Here is a 23,544-nt window from a genome sequence, read left to right on the forward strand (position 1 = left end):
CCCCTGCATAGGTGGCGCCACTTTTCTACACATTTTTAACTTTCCATGCATAGGTGGCGCCAGTTTTCTACATAGATGGCGCCCATCTTTCGAAGCATTTACTTCGTTCCTCTGCATTGGCGCCACCTTTTTTAACTATTTACTCATTTCCCCCGTATAGATGGCGCAACGCACCATTCTTTTTTTCTTGCAAAAATAATAATAATTTAGCAAAAATAGCAGGCTATATGATATAGTCGAACCATTTTTATAAAACTAAATACGTAATTCGAAAATCGTTAGAAATGACTATGCCTCGGAGTATATGGACATCAAAACATTTTATACACTTTATTTCCCATTTTTTCCGGATTGTTCTAATGGGAGCTATCCGATATAGTACGCCAATCCGGCCCGCTCCGATTTATATACAGCTGCGACAGAAGGAATCTAAATAGCTTTCAAACTGATAGACAAGAAAAATCAGACAAGCTTTAACGTTAAAACGACAAATTTGCAGATAAATGGCTTTGCATATAAGTGACCAAAAGCATACACTTCTAAGCCCATAACTTTTCGTACAGACATCCGATTGCAAAGTGGCATACTTCAAAATGATTGTGGCTAAATTCTCTAAACATCTATGATCTCACTTCATTTTTTATTTTTTGGTCGATCTTTCGTCATTTTCAACGCTTTGCAGAAAAGTGACCTAATTCATGCACTTCCAAGCCCATAACTTGTCTTATAGTCATCCGAATTTAAGGTGGCATGTCTCAAAATGATTGTGGTTTAATTCTCTAAACATCTGTGTACTCACTTTATTTTTTATTTTTTGGTCGATTTTTCGTCATTTTCAACGATGTAACCTCTTTCCAAATTTTCGAAAAATGGCTTTGCAGAAAAGTGACCTAAATCATGCACTTCCAAGCCCATATCTTGTCTTATAGTCATCCGAATTTAAAGTGGCATGTCTCAAAGTGATTGTGGTTTAATTCTCTAAACATCTGTGCACTCACTTTTTTTTTTATTTTTGGTCGATTTTTCGTCATTTTCAACGATGTAACCTCTTTCCAAATTTTCGAAAAATGGCTTTGCAGAAAAGTGACCTAAATCATGCACTTCCAAGCCCATATCTTGTCTTATAGTCATCCGAATTTAAAGTGGCATGTCTCAAAATGATTGTGGTTTAATTCTCTAAACATCTGTGCACTCACTTTTTTTTTTATTTTTGGTCGATTTTTCGTCATTTTCAACGATGTAACCTCTTTCCAAATTTTCGAAAAATGGCTTTGCAGAAAAGTGACCTAAATCATGCACTTCCAAGCCCATATCTTGTCTTATAGTCATCCGAATTTAAAGTGGCATGTCTCAAAGTGATTGTGGTTTAATTCTCTAAACATCTGTGCACTCACTTTTTTTTTTATTTTTGGTCGATTTTTCGTCATTTTCAACGATGTAACCTCTTTCCGAATTTTCAAAAAATTGCTTTGCAGAAAAGTGACCTAAATCATGCACTTCCAAGCCCATAACTTGTCTTATAGTCATCGGAATTCAAAGTGCCATGTCTCAAAGTGATTGTGGTTTAATTCTCTAAACATCTGTGTACTCCCTTTATTTTTTATTTTTTGGTCGATTTTTCGTCATTTTCAACGATGTAACCTCTTTCCAAATTTTCGAAAAATAGCTTTGCACAAAAGTGACCTAAATTCTGCACTTCCAAGCCCACAACTTATCCAATAGTCATCCGAATTAAAAGTGGCATACCTCAAAATGATTGTTGTTAAATTCTCTAAACATCTGTGTACTCACTGTATTTTTTATTTTTTGGTCGATTTTTCGTCATTTTCAACGATGTAACCTCTTTCCAAATTTTCGAAAAATGGCTTTGCAGAAAAGTGACCTAAATCTTGCACTTCCAAGCCCATAACTTGTCTTATAGTCATCCGAATTTAAAGTGGCATGTCTCAAAATGATTGTGGTTTAATTCTCTAAACATCTGTGTACTCACTTTTTTTTTTATTTTTGGTCGATTTTTCGTCATTTTCAACGATGTAACCTCTTTCCAAATTTTCGAAAAATGGCTTTGCAGAAAAGGGACCTAAATCATGCACTTCCAAGCCCATAACTTGTCTTATAGTCATCCGAATTTAAAGAGGCATGTCTCAAAATGATTGTGGTTTAATTCTCTAAACATCTGTGTACTCACTTTTTTTTTTTTTTGGTCGATTTTTCGTCATTTTCAACGATGTAACCTCTTTCCAAATTTTCGAAAAATGGCTTTGCAGAAAAGTGACCTAATTCATGCACTTCCAAGCCCATAACTTTTCATATAGTCATCCGAATTTGAAGGGGCATGTCTCAAAATGATTGTGGTTTAATTCTCTAAACATCTGTGTACTCACTTTATTTTTTTTTTTTTGGTCGATTTTTCGTCATTTTCAACGATGTAACCTCTTTCCAAATTTTCGAAAAATGGATTTGCAGAAAAGTGACCTAAATCATGCACTTCCAAGCCCATAACTTGTCTTATAGTCATCCGAATTTAAAGTGGCATGTCCCAAAGTGATTGTGGTTTAATTCTCTAAACATCTGTGTACTCCCTTTATTTTTTATTTTTTGGTCGATTTTTCGTCATTTTCAACGATGTAACCTCTTTCCAAATTTTCGAAAAATGGCTTTGCAGAAAAGTGACCTAAATCATGCACTTTCAAGCCCATAACTTGTCTTATAGTCATCCGAATTTAAAGTGGCATGTCTCAAAATGATTGTGGTTTAATTCTCTAAACATCTGTGTTCTCACTTTGTTTTTTATTTTTTGCTCGATTTTTCGTCATTTTCAACCTCTTTCCAAATTTTCGAAAAATGGCTTAGCAGAAAAGTGACCTAAATCATGCACTTCCAAGCCCATAACTTGTCTTATAGTCATCCGAATTTAAAGTGGCATGTCTCAAAATGATTGTGGTTTAATTCTCTAAACATCTGTTTACTCACTTTATTTTTTATTTTTGGTCGATTTTTCGTCATTTTCAACGATGTAACCTCCTTCCAAATTTTCGAAAAATGGCTTTGCAGAAAAGAGACATAAAACCTGTCCTTCTAAGCCCATAACATTTATAACAGACATTCGATTTTATTTTGTTGAGTTAACCAATTTCAAGTCCTAATGTCAATAATCCGCTAGTTTCCCCGTGCAGATAGAGCCAATGGGCGAACTCGTCTAGCCGATCCCTGGGGTAAATTGGGTGTGGGGTCACCAACAATCAGCCACCAGCAACTGGCAACAATGACCTTTCGCACTTTTCGAGGCGTTGTCTCTTTTGTTGGCCTGCGAAACCGTAGAATCGAGTAAATGATGCATTAATGCGGCACAGACGCTGCAGTTGCTCCCTTCCCATGTTGCATGTTGCTGCGGGGCAGCGATATTGCCGTTGCTGTTGGTGTACCGGAAAAAGTAGCAAGAACTATTTTGGGACGCGCTTTCTCCAGTTTTTCCAGCTCTATGCGCTCTGTTATTATATTTTGTCTGCGCTATTTTTGTTAAAAACGAACAAAAAAAATAACAACACACACAGAATGCAATCGCTTGACCCCGTTTAAACCCAAAACCGATGGGCGGGGCCCCGCATTTTCCCCCCAGTTTTCCATGCCCGATTTGCCCCAAACTCTTCCCAATACGAACGTGAACGTCTTTTATCAATTTTATGCGCAGTGTGCTTGATATTTCCATTAATTTTATTTATTTACGCCACCGTCCCGCTGGGCGACCGGGTGCTGAAAAAATTATAATTTATGTGGCGAGTGTGGTTGAAGGGGGTGGCCAGCCCCCAATTCCCACTCCCCACTCCCCTCCCCCTTTCCCGTTTCCCCTTTCCCCACCTGCCTCCTCTGGGGAATACCCAAAAAAAAAAAATACAAGGAATATATACAAGAGCTCGTTAAAGCGCTCTTGATATCCAATCTTACAAATCATATTTCTTTCCGATCGCAACAAGAACTGACGCAACCATTTGACATCGCTCATAAAATCCGCGTGTGCGGTTCCCTGTCGATCATAAAATCATAAAGATAAAGATGAAAATATGAAGATCGGGAGTCCCAGAGGGGATGGTGCGCCAACAAACCATCGGGCAGTCCATCAAAGTGTTTGTCGGAAACGAGAAACTACATGAAAGTGGCCGGGGCATCGGCTCCCCAGATCTTCATCTGCCCAATAACCACAAGTTTTATGGGATCACTATTCCTTTGTATCTGATTCGCTTTCGGCATGTTTCTGCCAAAGGAACATCTTAATTCGCTTTATTGTACGTTTTTATATTCTGCATTGAAAGAAATATGTGTATTGTCTAGAAAATAAAACAGAAGTGAGCTGCTAGCTCCCAAGAATGCTTGAGAACATTATTAAAATTATATATTTAGTTGTAATTGTCTAAGAGAAATCATAAACCTAGAAATTTCAAGAAAATTAAAAATGTGAATGCAACATGGGCGTTGTGAAATTGTTATAGAAAAAACGCTTGTAATAGTCAGTATTACAGAAGTATAACAAAACGTCTGTATTATTAGCTAGGTACTTCTATTTCCATGCTCCTTGACATTTATATCAACTTGTGATTTTATAGTTTACCTGCAAACTCCTCTAGTGAAACCCTGAATTCTGCAATAACCTCCAAGTACGAGAGACACCTTTCGCAAGGCCCCCATCCCAAGTGATAATTAACATGTACAATATTTTTTTCCCGGGGGCTCCTCCCTTCGATTCTAATGCATCATTTGGCGCTGGGCCCAATGGCGGAATATCGGAAAAGTGCCCATGCATTTGCCATCCGGGTAATGTTTTTCGGGTGCATTAATGAGGCGAGGCAAGGCTAGGCTGGGCTTTTTCCGGACATTGTCTACGTCGCTTCACTGTCTGCCAGAATCCCCGGAAAATCAGGGCCAAGAAAAAAAACCTCGCCTAATGGCCAAATTATGCATCGGGATCCGCCATTGTCTCAAGACGGAGCATCTTTTGGGGCTGAGTATGCTAGGCGACTCACGTAGTGCCTCAAACCAATTGAATTTTGATGGCCAGCCTCCAGTTGCCATTCTCATTCTCAATTTTGAGGCACTTCCTCCGACCCACACACACACTCATTTCTGTGGCGACTGTGGCAGCTGCCGGGATACAGATACAGAACGGGATTCAGATACAGATACAAATACTGCCACAGTCGGGGTGAAAATAATAGAATTTGTGCGCAACCTAGTCTGTCAGCTTTAAAGCTGTCTGGATAAATCTTTCACAAAAGAATTCGTTCTGCTATTTCGAGATTTAACTATTTTGTATATTTTCCAAAAATTTAATTTGATTTTTATATTATATAGGTCGAATATATCATAGTTATAGACATAGTAAAGATACGAAAATAAATTGGAAAATCTACTTATTCTTATTTTTTATTGAGAGAATTCATATTTTCTAACATACTCAACTAAAATCATGAGAAGCTAATATCAAAAAAAGAGAAAATGGATTTTGAAAAGACACACATATAATTAAAAGCCCGCAGTGCTAGTATTGTGGCCAGCAGTGTGCCAAGGCAGCTGGTCGCGATGGGACAACTTAATCAAATCGGCCAACGGATATGTCAGACAGTTTTTATGCCCACCACTCCAGCTGTGCCCGTCCTCATAAAACTCCAATTGATATGCCCCGCATGACGTCTAGGCGCAGGAATCAAAATACGCATAAATCCCGGCTCTCCGGCTCCTCGCCACGTCACATGTCCTGCCACAGGACAAAAGCTCCGGCCGCCTGATTGCAGCAATAATGAGCGGAAATCACAACAATGCAGAGCGGAAACCCTTCACTCCGGCACTGCCAGAAAAACATTTCATATTTCGTAGTATGGGCCACACATAAACATTTTGTCTCGAATTTAAATAAATATTAAATTATGTTTAGAACCGAGAAATGGCTTGCAAAATGTCTTAAATAAGAAAATTACTATTTTATTTTAAGAAACAATAAATAATCGTTTTACACTATAATATGCGGCATTTTCAAGCTTTTTTTAAATGCAATACACTTAAGGAGAAAATTTATTTAATTTGGTTTCCCTTAAAAACTAGTCGATTTAGATCTTAACTAACTAAAAATGGGTTTTTAAATGTTGGGAACCTTGCAAACAATTGTGAAATTCTTAAGTATGCTGGGTTACTGTTCAAGATGTTATAGCGAAGCTAGCATAATTTTGTTTCGGTGTATTTCTTGCAATCCCCTTTCCCCCACAGTTTTCAGCTCCAAGTCAGACTCCTTGTGACGTCGCTTCAAATCATTGGATATCGGGTCTTCGCGGGGTTGTCGCTGTCGTTTTCGTTGTCACTCGCATTCTCCTTTATCCTTTATCCTTTCTCCACTCACCACTCTGCTTTCTCCTTTCTCCACACTCCTTTCTCCGCCTCGTTGTCGCTTTCGTTGTCATTCGCGAGCGTGCAAGAAATAAATACGAATATGTAAATAGTTTGTCCAGATGCACAGTGGGTTGAAAGCGTTGTTTTCAGCAGCAAAAACGTTTCTGAAAACAGCCGTTTCTTTCATTTCTATAAAGAATAGGTGTATTGACAAAAGGATTAAAGTCAAGTTTAAATGATATTTAAAATAAACTAATATAAAAATATCAGTTCTCATTTGGGTTGGTGATCATTAATCATCAAAAAATCGTCCAAACCAAATTATTTCATTGAAATTAAGATCGGCTTAAAAATTTCAAACAAGTTTAGTTCGGCAGATGTTCCAAAAAAGGTTTGATTCTAATTAAGATCGATTCGAAAATCAAAAATTTGTATGAAAGATGAGTGTGTTTTTAAATATGTTCTTTGACTATTGTATCTGTTTTTGCTTATTTTGTCCCACTATCCTAAGCCATATTTTGATGCCATTCGGACTTTTAACTCGAAGATGAGATGCGGATTTATTTTGAGGCGGAAAGGGTGTCGCTAGGCCTTTTGTTTTAGGCTTTTGGGCCTGGCCACAGATTGTTGCAACTACCATTGTTGTTTATGGCTGGCGAGTGCAGCTCCTGGTCCGTTCGACCCCTCCCCTTCCCCTGCCCTTCCCTCACCCAAATTTCCCCACCTCCCGCGAGCGCTTTTCCACACCAGAGGGACACCCCTCCCCCCGTTTTCCGCCGCCGGAAGTGTGCGTGTCTCGCGAGCAGAGAACGTGTTGCTGCTGCCCGAAATTGAAATTGTTGGCAGCACAGAGATCTGCTCTCCGGATTTCCCCAGCTCTCTCTCTCTCCGGCTTTTCCTCGCTCTCTCCCTTTCGCTCTCCGTCAGCTGTGTGGCCGGGCCATTTTCCGAGTGGCTTTTCTTGGCCAATGCCCGCCAGTGTCTGTTGCGTTGGCAAAGTGAACGCGCGCGTCTTTTCCTGCTCCTGCTGCTCCAAAGTCCACGGTCTCTCTTTTCGCCCGAACTGATCTCGAGGAAAACCCCTTAAAAGAAAAGCCATTTTCCGAGCTACCAATTTTTTTTTTTTAATTGCAAAGTCCATCGAACTGCTATTGCTTTTTTTTTGTTTACCAGTGAACGATCGAAAAATGTGAGGTGCCCAGGGTCACCCGATGAAAATGTCGACCATGTCGGACACGTGACCCGCGCTTAACTCGCGCGATAATACCGATTAAACCGATAAAGCCGATTAAACCGATTTAACCGATAACGCCGATAACTCAAGCCAGACGAGTGTGAGAATACAGTTCGATCAAATACTTGTGCAAAGCAAACAAAAACCCAGCAACCCAGCGTTTTCTATATTTTCACAACACCCACGAAAGATCATTGACTGCATTGCGGGATCATAACATATAGTAGGAAGCCACATGCCCGCAGAATCAGAATTTATATTTATATGGACACGTATATATAGTATTGTAGGGGCTGTGTGCAGGCCACCGCTTGATCATAATTAACTCTTACAAAGTAAATAAACCAACTGCGAATTCGGGGGCCATGTGTTCCGTTGCCCCCGAAACCGAAAACCGAAAACCGAAAACCAAAAACCGAAAACCAAAAACCAACAGGCGATCCGCAAAGTCGGCACACAAATTTTTACAATTAACATTCGACACGATTGTCCAAAAAACCCAAAACGAAAGCCAGAAACAAAAAGAAACACACAGATTTTTATTTTCCATTTTATTTTTATATTTTATGCGAGTTTGTTGTTGTCTCATATTATTCACACATTGCTGGGTATGAAATATTAAGTTTGGCTCATTGTTTATTTAAGTAACTTTTCTTTTCGCTCAATTAAGTATTTAGTCAGCAGCAGGCGATTGATTCATGCCAGAAAAATGAATGGGAATAAGTGAATGGATGCTTGGCTAAAATGTTTAAGTTAAATGTGAGATTGTAAAAATATATACGGGTTGGTTAAACATTTTAAAGAGGCTAATAAATTTCTTCAAAGTATCAAAATAATAAAAGTAAATTTGAAACAGGCCTTTGAAGTTTGATAAAACTATATACTTTAGTTTTACAAGCCATAATGATTTATTAGAAAGAAGTATGATTATAAAGCATTTAATAACAACCAAATTTTGATTAAAAAGTAATTAATACAAACTAAAACTTGTTCTCAGTTTTTTTAAAATTAAAACCAATCATTGGCACTCATCATTGCAGACATTTTGTAAGAAATATGAAGAAATATAAAAACCCCAAGATATTTGATAAACTAGATAAATATAGTGACATATATAAACATGGTGTTGGGCAAGCATAAGCCTGGGATTTTCATGTTTTGCCCAAGGAAAGTCCCTTTAAGCCCCCATTCAGCTGCCTGAAAATGTATCAATAATTATGAAATAGTTCCCCAATATTTTTTTTGCCACCCGATTCGAATTGCTTTGGCCATCTTAGCCGTGTTGACTCTGAAAATATTGAAATCAAATCGATTTCGTTTCGGATTCTGATTCTGATTTGGTTTCTGATGCCCGCCGACTTCAAAGTGTGCTGACCGCTTTTGATCGGGGAAATATATGTTTTTGTTAGCATTCTCCGCTGGCTGCATTCGAAAGTAAACTCAACTCGAGCCGATCGGCTGTTGTTCGATTTTACGAGTACTACTTATATCCCGGCGGAAAATGTTCTCTGCTTTTCATTCTTTTCTTTTTTTTTGTTTTGTGGTTTCGTGCCTTTGTTATTGGAAGAGGGAAAATCCCAATTAGTCACCTCGCCCGATTCTAGGAATGCGGTGTCTCATTTTCATATTTTGTCCACATTATAATTATGGGCACGAGCTGTTCGGGAAAATCAGATGAAAAGTCTCGGATTCTTGGGTAGTCGTAGTCCCTGTGTTCCAGCGCCGATATAGCATCCCCTCCCCTCCCCACCCATTATCTTTGCAGCATTTCTGGCATATTTCACAATGCCGAGCAACGAAATAGTTTCGTTGAAATGTCAAGTGCAGGCAGGAAGCCCAAACAGGTCGATGGGGAGATCGAGATCTCTGTTGTGTGTTTTATAAACAAATCGGGGATCTGGCTGAACTCTGCTGGATTACGAAATAGATTAACGATTCTCTCGCCTTGGTCTATATCCCCCGATCCGATCCGATGCGATGCGATGCGATCTGCCGCGGATTCTTTGGCTGCCGCTGGTCAGCCTTCGCCTTTGACTTTGCTGGGCCACGTGTGCGTATACGCAATTTTCCCGGTGTGTGCGTGAACTTTTCGTGGATTTTTATCTCAAATGTACACAGGGAAAAATATTCATATATTTTTATAATCAATACAGGGTTTTTTATTAGGAAAACTAGGTCCCCAGTAAAATACTAAAAGTGCATTTATTCGAAAAACTTTAATAAAAGTTCAACCAAATTAAATTTAAACTTAAAATTAAAAAATAAAATCAATATTTTCAAATATATTGTTTGAAATATTAAGGGTGCCTCTAGGAAGAAAAACTTGACAAATTTGTAGATATTTCTTAGGTAATGGCTTAAATATTTCTGTGTACTCAATTGGGTTTGGCTTTTCGCTTTTTGCCATCGCTGTTGTTTTGATTTTATTATCGGCAACTCGGCGGGAAAGTTTGTTTATAAACATTGCAATTTTAAAATTTACAGTTCATTTGGAAACTGTTGTTCTCCATTTTTTTGGACTTCCATTTTTCCCCTACGTCAGTCAGCATAAGTTTATTAACATATGCGAAGGAGGGGGTGATGCCACATTTTATTTATATGCTCGAAGCGTTTTTTATTTGTTTTGTTTCCTTGCGTAATTTTCAATGCTAGCTAAGCATAAAAAATAAATATTCAACCAGCAGGAAAATTAAAATGTTTGGCTAACAATTAATTTTTGAACTCATTTAAGTTACCAACTGATTCTTTTGGGCCAAAAATAAATATTTTAATAATATAAAACATGAGCCAACAATAAATTTGTTAGTAAACAGTCTAGCTGACTGAAATTATAATTAATGCATACTTCTTAATTGTAAAATAATAGGAGTGTCTTCGTTTTACAATGTTTGATCAATAAAAAAGAAATAATTTAGTAAGGCTCTGTAATAAACATTACAAAAGCTAATATGTTCCTTTATAAAAAATTCATGAAACTATTTTTCCTTTAAAACAATTAAAAATATATCATATGCAAATTAAAAATTATTTTTCCTTTAAAACAAAAAAATAATTACCTATGCATATGCAGTTTTAAAAATAAATATTTCAATGAACCCAAAAATGAGTCCCGTGAACTGCTGTGAAAATATAGAAAAAATACGCGAATACACCGAAAATAAAGTTGTTTAACCCACCGTGAGCAGTAGCCGCCAAACAGGACCAAACTCGGACAAAGTTAACACCAAAGTGCCAATGTGAGACAGTGGGTTAACCAGTAGCGGAGAGCGGAAGCGGAGGAACGGACCCGAACCCGAACCCGAATCCGAAGATGCCCAGCTCGGTGACAGTCAGACCCACAACAAGGAACACGTCGCAAGCCGAGGAATTGGAGAGCCATCCGCACCACCAGCGCCATCCGCACCACCGGAACCACCAGCAGCCGCGCTTCCGGTTCCGGTTCGAGTCCCGATTAGCCGATGCGCCGATAATGGGCCTGCCGCGCAAAAGAAAGCACAGCCAGGAATCGGGAGCACAATCGGTCGATATCGATAGCCACACGATACTCTGATACCCCTGATACTCTTACACTCTGATATTCGATACTATCGATAAGCAAGCCTCAACCAATAAGAACAAGAAACCGGGAACAAGGATAAGGAAAAGGATAAGCAATACGAAAAAAGAGAGGCCAGAGAGAATCATCGCCGATCTTTGCCAGCTTTCGCTGACGACAAACCATGTTAGATATATTTCGTGGATTGAAAAACCTTGTAAAGGTCAGTCACGTTAAAACCGATTCGATAGTATTCCGCCTGCACTACTCAATAACTGTGATGATTCTGATGTCATTCTCGCTAATTATAACCACACGCCAGTACGTGGGCAATCCGATCGATTGTGTGCACACCAAAGATATTCCAGAGGATGTGCTGAACACGTACTGCTGGATCCAGTCCACCTACACGCTCAAGAGCCTCTTCCTAAAGAAGCAGGGCGTGTCGGTCCCGTACCCTGGTATCGGCAACTCCGACGGCGATCCGGCGGACAAGAAGCACTACAAGTACTACCAGTGGGTCTGCTTCTGCCTCTTCTTTCAGGTATTTAATGTGGGGTTGTGTCTCAGGACCTTTCAACGCCATTTGTATGTTGGCAACGCTATCGATATTAAGACTTATAGCCAGTACAGACAAAGCTATCGATATCTTTCGATTATCAAACATGTTGGTGACCCCAAACTTCAGAGTATCCATGATATAATTAAAGATTTTTATACATTGTCGAAAACATCAAAAATTATGAAGCATACAGGAGTCTTTAACAAAAGGTTAATAGCCCAGATTCAGGAAAAGCGGTCAGGTCTATTATATTGTAATCCTTTATTATTAAAAAACAAATCATTAAAAAGTCCTATAAAAAAGTATTAAGAACACTTAGTTACACAGAGTTTTGATAACAAGTTATTAAGGTTTAACAAATAATTAATTATTTTTTTCTAACTTTGAGGCCCATTTTATAATAATGCTCTTGTGCCGATACAGGTTCAGATTCAGTACACCGAAATCTATTATTTAAATTTAAGGTGTAACACAATATAATTAAACAATTAAGGCAAATCAATCATTTCCACATTTTTTGATAGAACACAAATCTAAAATCGATGCCATAACTCACCCACTCAGAAGGCTACGCCTGCGCAGCGAATAAAGCATCTAAACACGGCCATAGATCAGTTGATCGTTATGTTTGGGGGCGTTGAATGATTTGATGGATTAAGTAATTAAGCGATTTCTCGCTGCCTGAGCGTCCCATTGGGATCGCTATACATACTTATACTTTTCAATTTCCAAATATTTGTTCCACTTTTTTCTTGATTTTTATTTTTTGTTTTGCGGTTTTGGCCTTTTGTGAGCCAAATGAAAATGTTTAAGTATTTCGTGTGCGCTCCGTTTTGTTATTGTTGCTAGTGATTGGACTGGCCTTGTATCGCCGCGAGTATCTCAAAGATAGTTCGAGCTGTGACGTAGGCGATGCCAGACAGGGACGGCGCTACCGGGCCAGAAAGAGAGGGGGCGAAGGACAGCGAGTGATTGATCGGCAATCGATGGGATCAGAAAGTGAGCTAAGGCGCTAAGAACAAATTTCACTCGAGGGAAAAGCAGAGAAAGTGGACTGAATAAAGGCATCGAAAGAAAAAATAAACATGATATTAACAAGATATTTAAGACAAATATTTTATAATTGTTTTTGTTTTTTGGCAAGCAATAGATTTCTTAAGAATGACCTAAAATCAGAATGTCAATGATCTCTAGATTGTCTTTTTCTATATTCAATAAATAATAAAGTTTATTGATTGTATAATTTATAATAACATGAACAAAATAAACAATTTCCGTAATATTACCTATTTAGCTTGCATTTATAATTAGTTTTCAAAGCATTCTCTTTCAAACAAATCTTAATTTGAAGATCTTTAAACCAGATTTATTGTTATTAGGCAGCTCCCCCCATTTTTCATCGATCGAGAATAAATATAAATTAAATTTCTGTGTGTCGCTATGGGTTTCCCACTCCCTCCTCCCTATTTTCCGCATTTTCCGCCACCTGATCTATTCCCAAACTGTCATCGCTAATTGCTGGCACCGCTTAAAGGAGATTGATTGTGTCATGGATGCCATTTCCATTTCGCCTCCCCTTTTTTCCTGTTTTCCTCTCGTTTCCCACACCCGTGGTGGAAATCGGTGACGTCGCCGTCCATATGGCGTATATAGGTATATATAGATCGAGTCGCACATACATATAAAAATATAGAGGCGTTGCTGGTCGGTGCGACGATTGCACAATATATCTTCCCGCTAACAATGTACAAATATTAAATGTATATTTTTATCACACTTTGTTTTGGGGCGGGGAAAATCGGGGGAGCTTTTCTCGGTTAGTGTCACAGAGCGATTATAGAGACGTTCTAGTCACCCAAATTCCTATAAATACATTTATCATGGTATTCTCCCTGCTTAATGACGCGTAGACGCGTTTCTATAATTTACACTTTCCCCCAATTTTCGTTGCACGATTTATTAATAACAGAAAACAAAACGAGAAATAGAAAAATAGTGCCGGCAATCGTGGATCATTGATTTTCGAGAGCATTTCGGTTGAGGGGTATTTACACACGAAAAGGAAAGAACAAATAGCTGCAAATTTGTTTTCCCAAAAATGTACTCCATTTTTTGTGACGGTGTAGATGTACACCTCAGATGATTGGCTTTTTAGAAAAAACACATTAAATTCGACTGGCCCAATTACCATAAATCCACGATTATTATGGACCAACTATATAGATCTAATGGCCAGATCGGTCATTAACAATGCAGCAATAAAAATTGAAAGACCTGCAGACATCAATTTCCATCATTTCCATACGATCGATCCGGCCTTTCTTTCATTCTTCTTTTCGATATGTCAAAAATTGGCATTTCCCAGCTCCTCAGCCCGACTTTCCCCGACTTCTCCATCCATATTCCTGCGCCCGGCATGTCTAGATATTTATTGAAAAGGCGCAGACAAACATAAAAGTGAAATAATATTTCTGGCCAGATGCCAGGCAACTGCTGAAACAGAAAGCCATGGATATGCCAGTGGGAATCGGGAACTGGGAACTGGGAACTGGGAACATAGGGAATATGGCCAAAGGTTCTCGGAGTGGGAACTGTTTATATTTGACTTATGCGCGGGTATTTTTGGTCTCCCCTCGATTTTTGAACAGAAATAAAGGAGGGGCCGTCGCCTGGGGGAGTGACAGATCGGATCAGATGGGATCAGACACTTCCTAGGTGATTCCTTCGCCAAACAGTGGGTAATCCATATTAAACTAAGAAAATAGGCTATTAGCGTTCATTTTCTGATTTCTTTAAATCAATTAACATACCCAATTTAACATTAAAGAGTTATTTTTAAAGGAATACAATTTGAAATAATTTAAGAGAAGAATATTACCAAATATCTAGCTGATTTTAATTGCTTGAAAATGTATTGTGAGAAAGCAAACCTTGAATTTAAAAATGTTTATTTGAATATTTCAAATGCAATTTGTATTTATTGTGGCATTAAAATAGGTAATGTCTCTTAAATACTAACTTGTTTGAATGTAAAGTCACCTGAAATATCCTTCTTTAAATAGAGAAATAGTGAGGTTGATCTCGGGAAGCCTTTTATTTGGTATCCATTCATTTTGACCACTGTGCCTGGAGTCTGCAGGCCCATGAAGAATTCTTCTGAGTCGCCTCTTTTGCCCTCTGGCTTTCGCTTTGATTGTTGCTCTTCTGCTGCAGTTGCATTTACGCGATGCTATTGCGATTTGAACGCTTGCCAAATTGCTTTCCACACACGCACAGAGGGAAAGCGGAAAAGCGAGAGGGCGGGTGTAAAATGTGGGGAGGCCACCCTTCTTTTCTCTTCCTCATTTGGGCTGTCGTCGGAGAAATGCAATTGGCGATTGTATACACAAAAGGGCAGCCTGAGATGATGGAGGCCAAAGCAAATCAAACGCATCATTTGACTTCCGGCAGGGCGTGGCACCAGACTTCTGCCCAAAACAGCAGCTGAATTCAGAACAATAGCAACTTTTAATCATCTTAACATATGAGCCAGCACTTGTGGCAAAATCATAGCCTAGAATACACATCGTAGTCAAACTAAAACATTTTTAAGTTATTTTAATATTAATATATATTATGTTATATTTCCAAAGTTTACAAAATACATAATCACACAGCGCTGAACTATCTAAAAATATTATTAAATAATTTTTAAAATGTTTAATAGTTCTTACGAATTAAATATTAAATATTATTTTATTGCAAAGGGAAACCTTCTTATAAAAGTTTCTCAATGGTGCTAAACGTGACATTCAAATTTAATAAAAAATGTCAAGACCAAAATGTTGATCATTGAAAAAAAATAATGTTGAGGGTAAATTATACAATGCAAAATATTTGTTCAATTTACAACATTTTTGGACTCAACACTTGTTTTTTTTTCTGTGACTAGGTTAATTTAAATTCCACACAAAAGTGGAATCCCAGATCAAGTCAGATATTGTATGTCATTAGTTTGTCCCTACAATTGCGACCGCCTGTGTTCATTTATAACGATTGCCGTCATTAGCCGATGGAATGTGCTGCAGATGTTGTTCGGGCCAATTAAAGCCAAATGCCAACGACAATGGCGAATAGTTTGGAACTGCAGCCCCCGGAAGGCTGAAAGACCAAACGCCAGGGAATCGTAAGATCGTCGAAATGCAAAATTTTGGGGCACGATCCCCAGCGCGTGTGGTGAAATATGCGGCAGTGGAAATTCGCTGGCCAAGATTGACGGACAGCCGCCAGTCGGGCGCCCACTAAACAAACTGAACTCTCACCTCGCAGGGGAAATGGGAAATGGGAAAGGCGACAGACATGGGGATTACCACCTGCCAGGGACTTGGACTCAAACTCAAGATCACTATGATGGGGCGACATTGTCATGTGCCAAAGCAAACACGCCGTACACAATTCGCACAGCCGCCATCCACAATCCCCAATCCCCAGCTGTCTGAAGATGGTCCGAGTATTCGAATCCCCGGCTAATTTACGATACAAGTTATTATTAATTTGTCATCGGGTCGGGCATTAAAATCCCCCCGACAAAACAAAATGCAGACGGACTTATAACGAGGAGATGTCGTGATTTTGGCACTCCCAAATACCCTGTGCCATTGTTTATTTGACTTAATGTCATGGATATAAAACTATATATACCCGTGCTATTGTTTTTCTTATTTAATGTCATGATATTCACTATATAGTTTGCTAGGATTTCTATGATGTTGTATTAATAGTACAAAAAATACAATCTAATACTCGGTTAAGAGTAAAAGATCATATATATGATTAACTTAATTTACTAGCTATTCAATAATATATAAGAATATTAGTACTTATGCAGTACGGATTTAAATCATGTATTTAGTTTGTCAAAACTATTAAAAATTCTTATTAATGATACAAAAAAATCAGTCTACATTATGGTTATTGGGTAATTGTTTCCTTATATTGCCTTTTGAATTTTTTAAAATAAATAATCAAATTATTGAAAATATAGTAACTATAATGATTTGGAAATATAGCTACTAATATATTATGAAAATTACCTATGATTATTACAAGTTTGCAATGCCATCTAGGATTCATTTGCTATCCTCACCAATTTAATAGTCTTGATATGCAATGAATATACCTCGTCACTGGCCAATTAATGGGTACAATTAAGCAAGAATTCGTGTCTGCCTGTCTGTCTTTCGATCGTCCGATATTGTGGTAGGTAAGCCCTAATGGTCCATAGACCATAGACCATGGACCATGGCTAATTGACAAGGGCCCAGAGAAATAGAATGGAATGCAATGGAGTGGAATTAGCAAAGACAATAATGTCGCTGGGGAAGGTCAGTCACTAATGCCCCAGCTATATGCTATATGCTATATGCTATATGGCATTGTTCTCGGCTGGAATCGGGGGTCCACAATCCACAATCTACAATCTAGAAAAACAGCTGGCGAATGTCACTTGTCAGGGGTATTTTTCTCGCTTTTACGACAGTTCCAATGCGACATCACGCCCACACGGGACTCACCTTTGCAGATCTCTATAAATACGTATACACATGGTACTATACTATACCATACCATACCATACCACTATATCTGTTCTCTATTCGCTTTTTGCAGGCAATCTTATTTTATACACCAAGATGGCTGTGGAAATCTTGGGAGGGTGGCAAGATTCATGCGCTCATCATGGACTTAGACATAGGCATTTGTTCCGAAGCCGAGAAAAAACAAAAAAAGAAATTACTTTTAGATTATTTGTGGGAAAATTTAAGGTAAGTACGCGTCGAATGGAACAAGCACTGCAAATGGCCAAATGCGTTTTACAACAGTTTTTCAAACGGTCTATTTTGGTAAACTCAATCAAAACTAAAATCGAAATTAAATATTTGTTTATTCATTTGTTTATATATGGCTAACTTATACTTAAAACTCATCTAAAATTTAAAGAAGTGTCTGATTAGAAGAACTTTTGTTAATACAACCATATTTGCTATTTAACAAAAATAAAAATTAATGTTAAAATTACTTCAAAGTTTGGGGTTTTCTTCCAAGTAATATAAATTACCACAATCCTTGTTTAACTTTACCAACGTAAAGTGTCGAGTTTCCCAGAATGAACTCATTTATTAAGTGGATTCTTAATTATTTAGAATAACATTTAGAGAGTACAATGCACCTGAACTCACCTTTGTATACGATTTCCCCGAAGAGTGATTTCCGGGCATTGGGGATCCGTAATTAACAAAGAATTCTCCGGAAATCGACTGTGACTCATGGACAAAGTTCTCCAGAGACAATAGAAACGCGGACAAATGTTTTGGCATTTGCAAGGCTTGCAGATATTTTTATTTACCTCTGAATCACAGCTAATTGCCTTACTTACCCCGACTTTCATTCGCAGATATCACAATTGGTGGGCGTACAGATATTACGTGTGTGAGCTGCTCGCCCTTATAAATGTGATAGGTGAGTAGTAGTGCACGGAAAAAAAACAATATATTTATTTAGTAATATTAAACCGTTGTGTTTTGATATGGTTATCGTCCTAAAGGACTTTAAGGATCTCAGCTCATATCATTTTAGGCTGCCAGCATATTATTTTGACCTTAGCTCATCTATGTTTTTGAGTCTAAAAGGTCAAATTGATATCAAACATTGAAGAATGCTAAAGTCGAGTGTCTTGACAGGGAGTTATCTGGTACTCATATTAAGAAATACTACAAATACTTTGTAAATCTAAATTTGTAATACCTTAAAGCAGGTTCTTTTACCAGTAAAATGAGTTTTGACCCAATTAAAACATCTGAGTGGTAACCTATAATATATATATAATTACCATTTAAAGAAATATAAAGTATAGATCACTTTCTAGTGTTTTTTTTCGGTGCATTTGGCAATCTTTGGACCTATCCAGGTGCCAGTGAGATCGGTAAACAATGTTTCGGGGCTAACAAAACGAATTCTTGGGACGGGGGCAACATAAATTCGACATTCATTAACATTCCCCGTTCGATTTTACGCCGAAAAATCAATGACGAATTTTTATCGACTGACCGCCCCGCATCAAAATAAACAAAGACACCCCGATTTCTGGTCCCCTTCGTGGGGCGTACGCGCGCTGAAATCCGAAATCTGACAAAATAATGAACTGTCAGAAAACATGGAAAATAAACAATAATAATGCGAGTAATACACGTTTATAAAATGGCTGACATCGCGTTCGAAAAGTGCGAGGGGCGATCGGTTGGGAAATGCGGGCCTAATTGGCCAGAAATTCGAAATGGGTCAATTAGCCAGCAGGGGAAAGTGGAAATACCAATACGAGAATGTAAATGGAAAATCGGGGGCATTTTCCATGATTGAAAGGTGAGGCGCCATGAAAATGCATTTACTGGTTTAACCACAAATAAATACTTTTTCTGAAGATTTTCAAAACCATATATTTATTTACCATTTTGGGTATTACTTATTTATTTTGTACATTGTTTTAAAGAGTTATTCCCAATTTCAATGCAAATTATTTATGTGTTGAAGGTCATATTTTACTGGTAATTGAATCTACTTTTACTCTGCAATAAAAGTGATCTACGTGATTGGTAATAAAAACAAAATGTGAAAAATTCTTAAGCTTAAGTTTTAATTTCCTAAATTGAGTACTGCCGAGGTCCTCGACTATAGCTTTCTTGCAGGATAATGTACATTCGGTCGGGATGTAGAAATATGTGTCAGTGGAATCAGGCTTTTACCTCTGTATATGAAAAAGAAAAACCCATCTATCTAGCCTATCTAGTTGCCAAATAAGTAATTTTAAATGTAATTGAGAGCCGTTCAGCAAAAAGCTTCTTCATTGAATAGTTCACTTTCGGCCACTCATTGGTTTATTATGAAAAGTTTATAATGCAAATAATTATGCCAGCAATAATTGGGCAGAAAGTGCTCGTTAAAAAGTTTTTAGTGCGCCTTTTGGGCAGCATAAATCCAATGGTTATTCCTTTATTGTTCTCTCGATAAAACCAATGAAATGCGCTTCAGTCCGCCATTAAAATTAACGTACCTTGGGGCATTGTTTGTTCATTGACCTCCATCTCCATCACAATTAGCCGCAATTAGCACGGGCAATTGATGGATTTCGATTCCAAATCAGATTCAGATTCCGATTCCGATTTCGGATCCGATCGCGGTCTATCTGCCATAATTAATGGGGCGTTCGGGTGTGGGTGAGTTGTTATTGCGAAGTAAATCGATTCATCCCCGCCTCGTTAACCGCCGATCGATCAAGCGGATCCGATCGCATCGGATTGGATCGGGAAAAGTCCGTACCGCTTTGCCGCCACCGTTCCGATTCGAAACACCGAATTTTCCAAAAGAGCACCTATGCACCCATGCACTCATGCACAGAAAAACGGGGAAATGGAAAATGGAAATGGTGGAAAATCGGATGGCAAAGAGCCCATCAATCCGGGGTCCGATAAACAGATAGTCAAGATAGATAAACCGAACGAACGAAAAGTGTATCTCTGTATCTTTTGGTGCTGATTTGTATCTTTTTTGTGGTTCCTTTGCAGGTCAAATGTTTCTTATGAATCGATTTTTCGATGGCGAATTTATGACATTTGGCCTGGATGTGATAGATTATATGGAGACCGATCAGGAAGATCGCATGGATCCGATGATTTACATATTTCCCAGAATGACCAAATGTACATTTTTTAAATATGGTTCAAGTGGGGAGGTGAGTAACGAATGCAGCGCTCTACAAACCCAAGACTCAAATAATAATTGAATCTGTTCTTCTAGGTGGAGAAACACGACGCCATTTGCATTTTACCATTAAACGTTGTTAATGAGAAGATTTACATTTTCCTTTGGTTTTGGTTTATATTATTAACGTTTCTCACATTATTAACGCTAATATACAGGGTGGTTATTATATTCTCACCTCGAATGAGGGTCTACTTATTTCGTATGCGATTTAGGTGAGTCATAGACACCAGGGATACTCACTAGAGATGATATGGGGATGGTATTTAGGAAAAATGAAAGAAACTAAATTGTTATGTCTTTATATACTATTATTTCTATAGAGATAATTACAAATCTGAAATCTAGAGTGTTATTGAGAGGTATTATCCTTTCCTTCATTATCGATATTTATCGAAATTTGGTTATCGATGAATGACAAGAGGTTTTTTCATCCTTTTTCGATGAAACGACATGTCAAAAGTAATAGGAATATTTATTAATATTTAATATTTATCCCCTTATCAAACCTAGTGATTGCCCAAGCCGTACAAATTTTTAAAAAACACATTTACTTATCCATATTTTCCAATTGCAGGTTAGTGCGTCGTGACGCTATTGAAATAATCGTTCGTCGTTCGAAGATGGGCGATTGGTTTTTGTTGTATTTACTAGGTGAAAACATAGATACAGTTATATTTCGTGATGTTGTACAGGACTTAGCGAATCGTTTAGGACATAACCAACACCACAGGGTGCCTGGCTTAAAAGGTGAAATACAGGATGCATGATATTGGGAGTATTAGAAACAATACAAAATGCAATTTGTCGTCTCCATTTGAAAACCATCGAAATCAACAATGTCAACAACAAAAACAAGACTAAGTAAAACGAAAAATTACAACCACAAAGGAATCTAGAGATCTTCGCAGCAGCCGCTTCATTAACAAACTCAACACACCGCTAAAAAATCTTAAAAAAAAAACGTATCTCAAAAATACAACCAAAAAAACTATCGTCAGCGCAGTCAGTCATAAATCAGCATTTTCAACCATGGAGACCATGATCGATAGCCGGCTTGTCTATCGATAGTCGATACAGAACACACATCCAACCACAGGGCATAGAGCGAACTAAAAAACTAAAAAAGGAAGCGGACGGAAGCAGGGAGAAATATGGAGAAAATAGGAAAACATCTAAACAACCACGCAACGAAAGGAATATTTGAAATCTCAGTGTCAATCAATTAAAGTAACGAGAAAATGGATAATGGATGAAAGGAGAGAAATAAGGAGGAAGGAAGTCCTGCGACTTCCGGACAGGATTCCCAAGCCGGTGGCACGTAGCGCCTGCCGCTGGCCAGGGGTCACAAGGTCACAAGGTCACAAGTCACAAGGGATCGCTTGGGAAATCAGCGATCAGCGACCCATAGAAAAGTTGCCCCCAAGGACAAGGTCAAAGTGTGAGAAGAACAACAGCCAACACAGAACAACAACAGCAGCCAAATGGACAGCGCCGGAAACGGAAACGGAAACAGACACGGACACCCTCACATACGCACACACACACACACACACAAACGCAAACACACAGACGACATACACACGCTTACAGCGAAATCACTCATACGCCCCGTAGAACACACACATCGCACTTTGCTTGTCATGCAGCGTTAACTAAACCAAACATCAACAAAGTCGAGACGACGCCCGCGGAAAATTGCATTTCTGTATTAACCCCAAGAAGAGAAGAAGAAAGCAGGAGAATTCGAGAAGATCAGCATCACTTTCACCGAGGAAAAGCAGGAGTATACCACACCGAAACGATGCAAAGAACAACAACCACAACCACAACAACAACACAACAGGCTGGGGAAAAGCATCCCTGCCGGAAAAACAAACGAAAAGCAGCAAAAGAAAGTCAAGAAAATCGCAAGTGGAAATCGCAGAGAAGATTAACAGTTTAATTAAATTAAATTCAATTCAATTAAATTACTTATTACAATGATATCTTGAAGTGTTCATGTATTCGAATGTAGGTTAACTAAGTCAAGCATACAAATAATTCTACATATATAATATATATATTATATATATATATAAACAATTTTTTTTTCTAACTCTAAGCATTTGTATTACCCGCTAAACAAATGAACAACAAAACAAAACAAAACGAAATGAACAAAAAAAAAAAACAAGAAAAAACAACCAAAAAAAAGCAAACTGAAAACAGAAAACAGAATTTTTTGTATACAGAAAAGAAAGAAAATTGATAAGCGAAATGAGCAGATAGAGAAATAATGATAATGAAAAAAAAACAAAAACAAAAAAACCGAGACGAAACGAACAGAAAATATCAGTAAATATCAAAGAAAGTTCAGAAAATACCATACCGAATACCGAAAACCGAAACAAAAGATACATTTACATAGTTTAATTAGAAGAAACTATAGCGCGCATCATTATATAACCGAAAAAACCGAAAGCCGACCGAACAGAACGCAACTCCCACAACAAAGACAGACAGACGGAAACGGAAATGTTTTAAGCTCACATACAAACACACTCCCCACACACCAACCCACACACACACACAGACACACTCGTATATAGCATGTAAAGCATATATATATATATATAAATATATGTAATTATCGATCGATCATTCAGCAGAAGAGGGCAGCCAACATTCGCAGCATAAATCAATTAACTCCACTAATAATAGAGCATACTCAACTCTCTCTCTACGATAATACGCCTAGTACTCAAGCGGAAAATGCGAAAATTCCCCAGGAAAATCGGGCGGAACACTCACACGCTTTGCCACATGAATCAAGTGTAAACATAACGATAATAATATAATACCGCTAGCGAATAAAGTCCCAAGCATTGAGGGTTCGACAATTCCCATCCCCCCCCCCAAACCACACCCCCCATCCACCTCGGGTCAATGGGCATTGCAGATGGGCCTACGGTGAAGCCTTCCTATGACAGCCCCTGCCGAAAGTAACCAGTCACCCATCCACGACTTCATCATGTGCTACAAATCGTAATATCCGTCCAGAAAACC

The 23,544-nt window shown here is 38.2% G+C and overlaps 1 protein-coding gene across 6 annotated transcripts in view; it reads left to right on the plus strand.

The window, feature by feature from the left end:
- LOC108049843 (innexin shaking-B) overlaps positions 1–23,389 on the plus strand; it is a 161,840-nt gene extending 138,451 nt beyond the window's left edge. For 4 of the 6 annotated variants that reach the window (XM_017131176.2, XM_017131178.2, XM_017131179.2 and 1 more), the window contains 5 exons: positions 17,353–17,507; positions 18,137–18,201; positions 20,301–20,467; positions 20,533–20,711; positions 21,074–23,389. In XM_017131176.2, coding sequence (XP_016986665.1) covers positions 17,353–17,507; positions 18,137–18,201; positions 20,301–20,467; positions 20,533–20,711; positions 21,074–21,266 — 759 coding nt within the window. In that variant the 3' untranslated portion in view covers positions 21,267–23,389. Of the gene's footprint in view, positions 1–7,373; positions 7,710–10,794; positions 11,689–17,352; positions 17,508–18,136; positions 18,202–20,300; positions 20,468–20,532; positions 20,712–21,073 lie in introns of those variants that run through there. The other 2 variants (XM_017131180.2, XM_017131181.2) reach the window with 2 other exon arrangements.
- Positions 23,390–23,544: the final 155 nt, after the last annotated feature.

Source organism: Drosophila rhopaloa, unplaced genomic scaffold, assembly GCF_018152115.1.
Source record: "Drosophila rhopaloa isolate 14029-0021.01 unplaced genomic scaffold, ASM1815211v1 contig_3, whole genome shotgun sequence".
Classification (NCBI taxonomy): domain Eukaryota; kingdom Metazoa; phylum Arthropoda; class Insecta; order Diptera; family Drosophilidae; genus Drosophila; species Drosophila rhopaloa.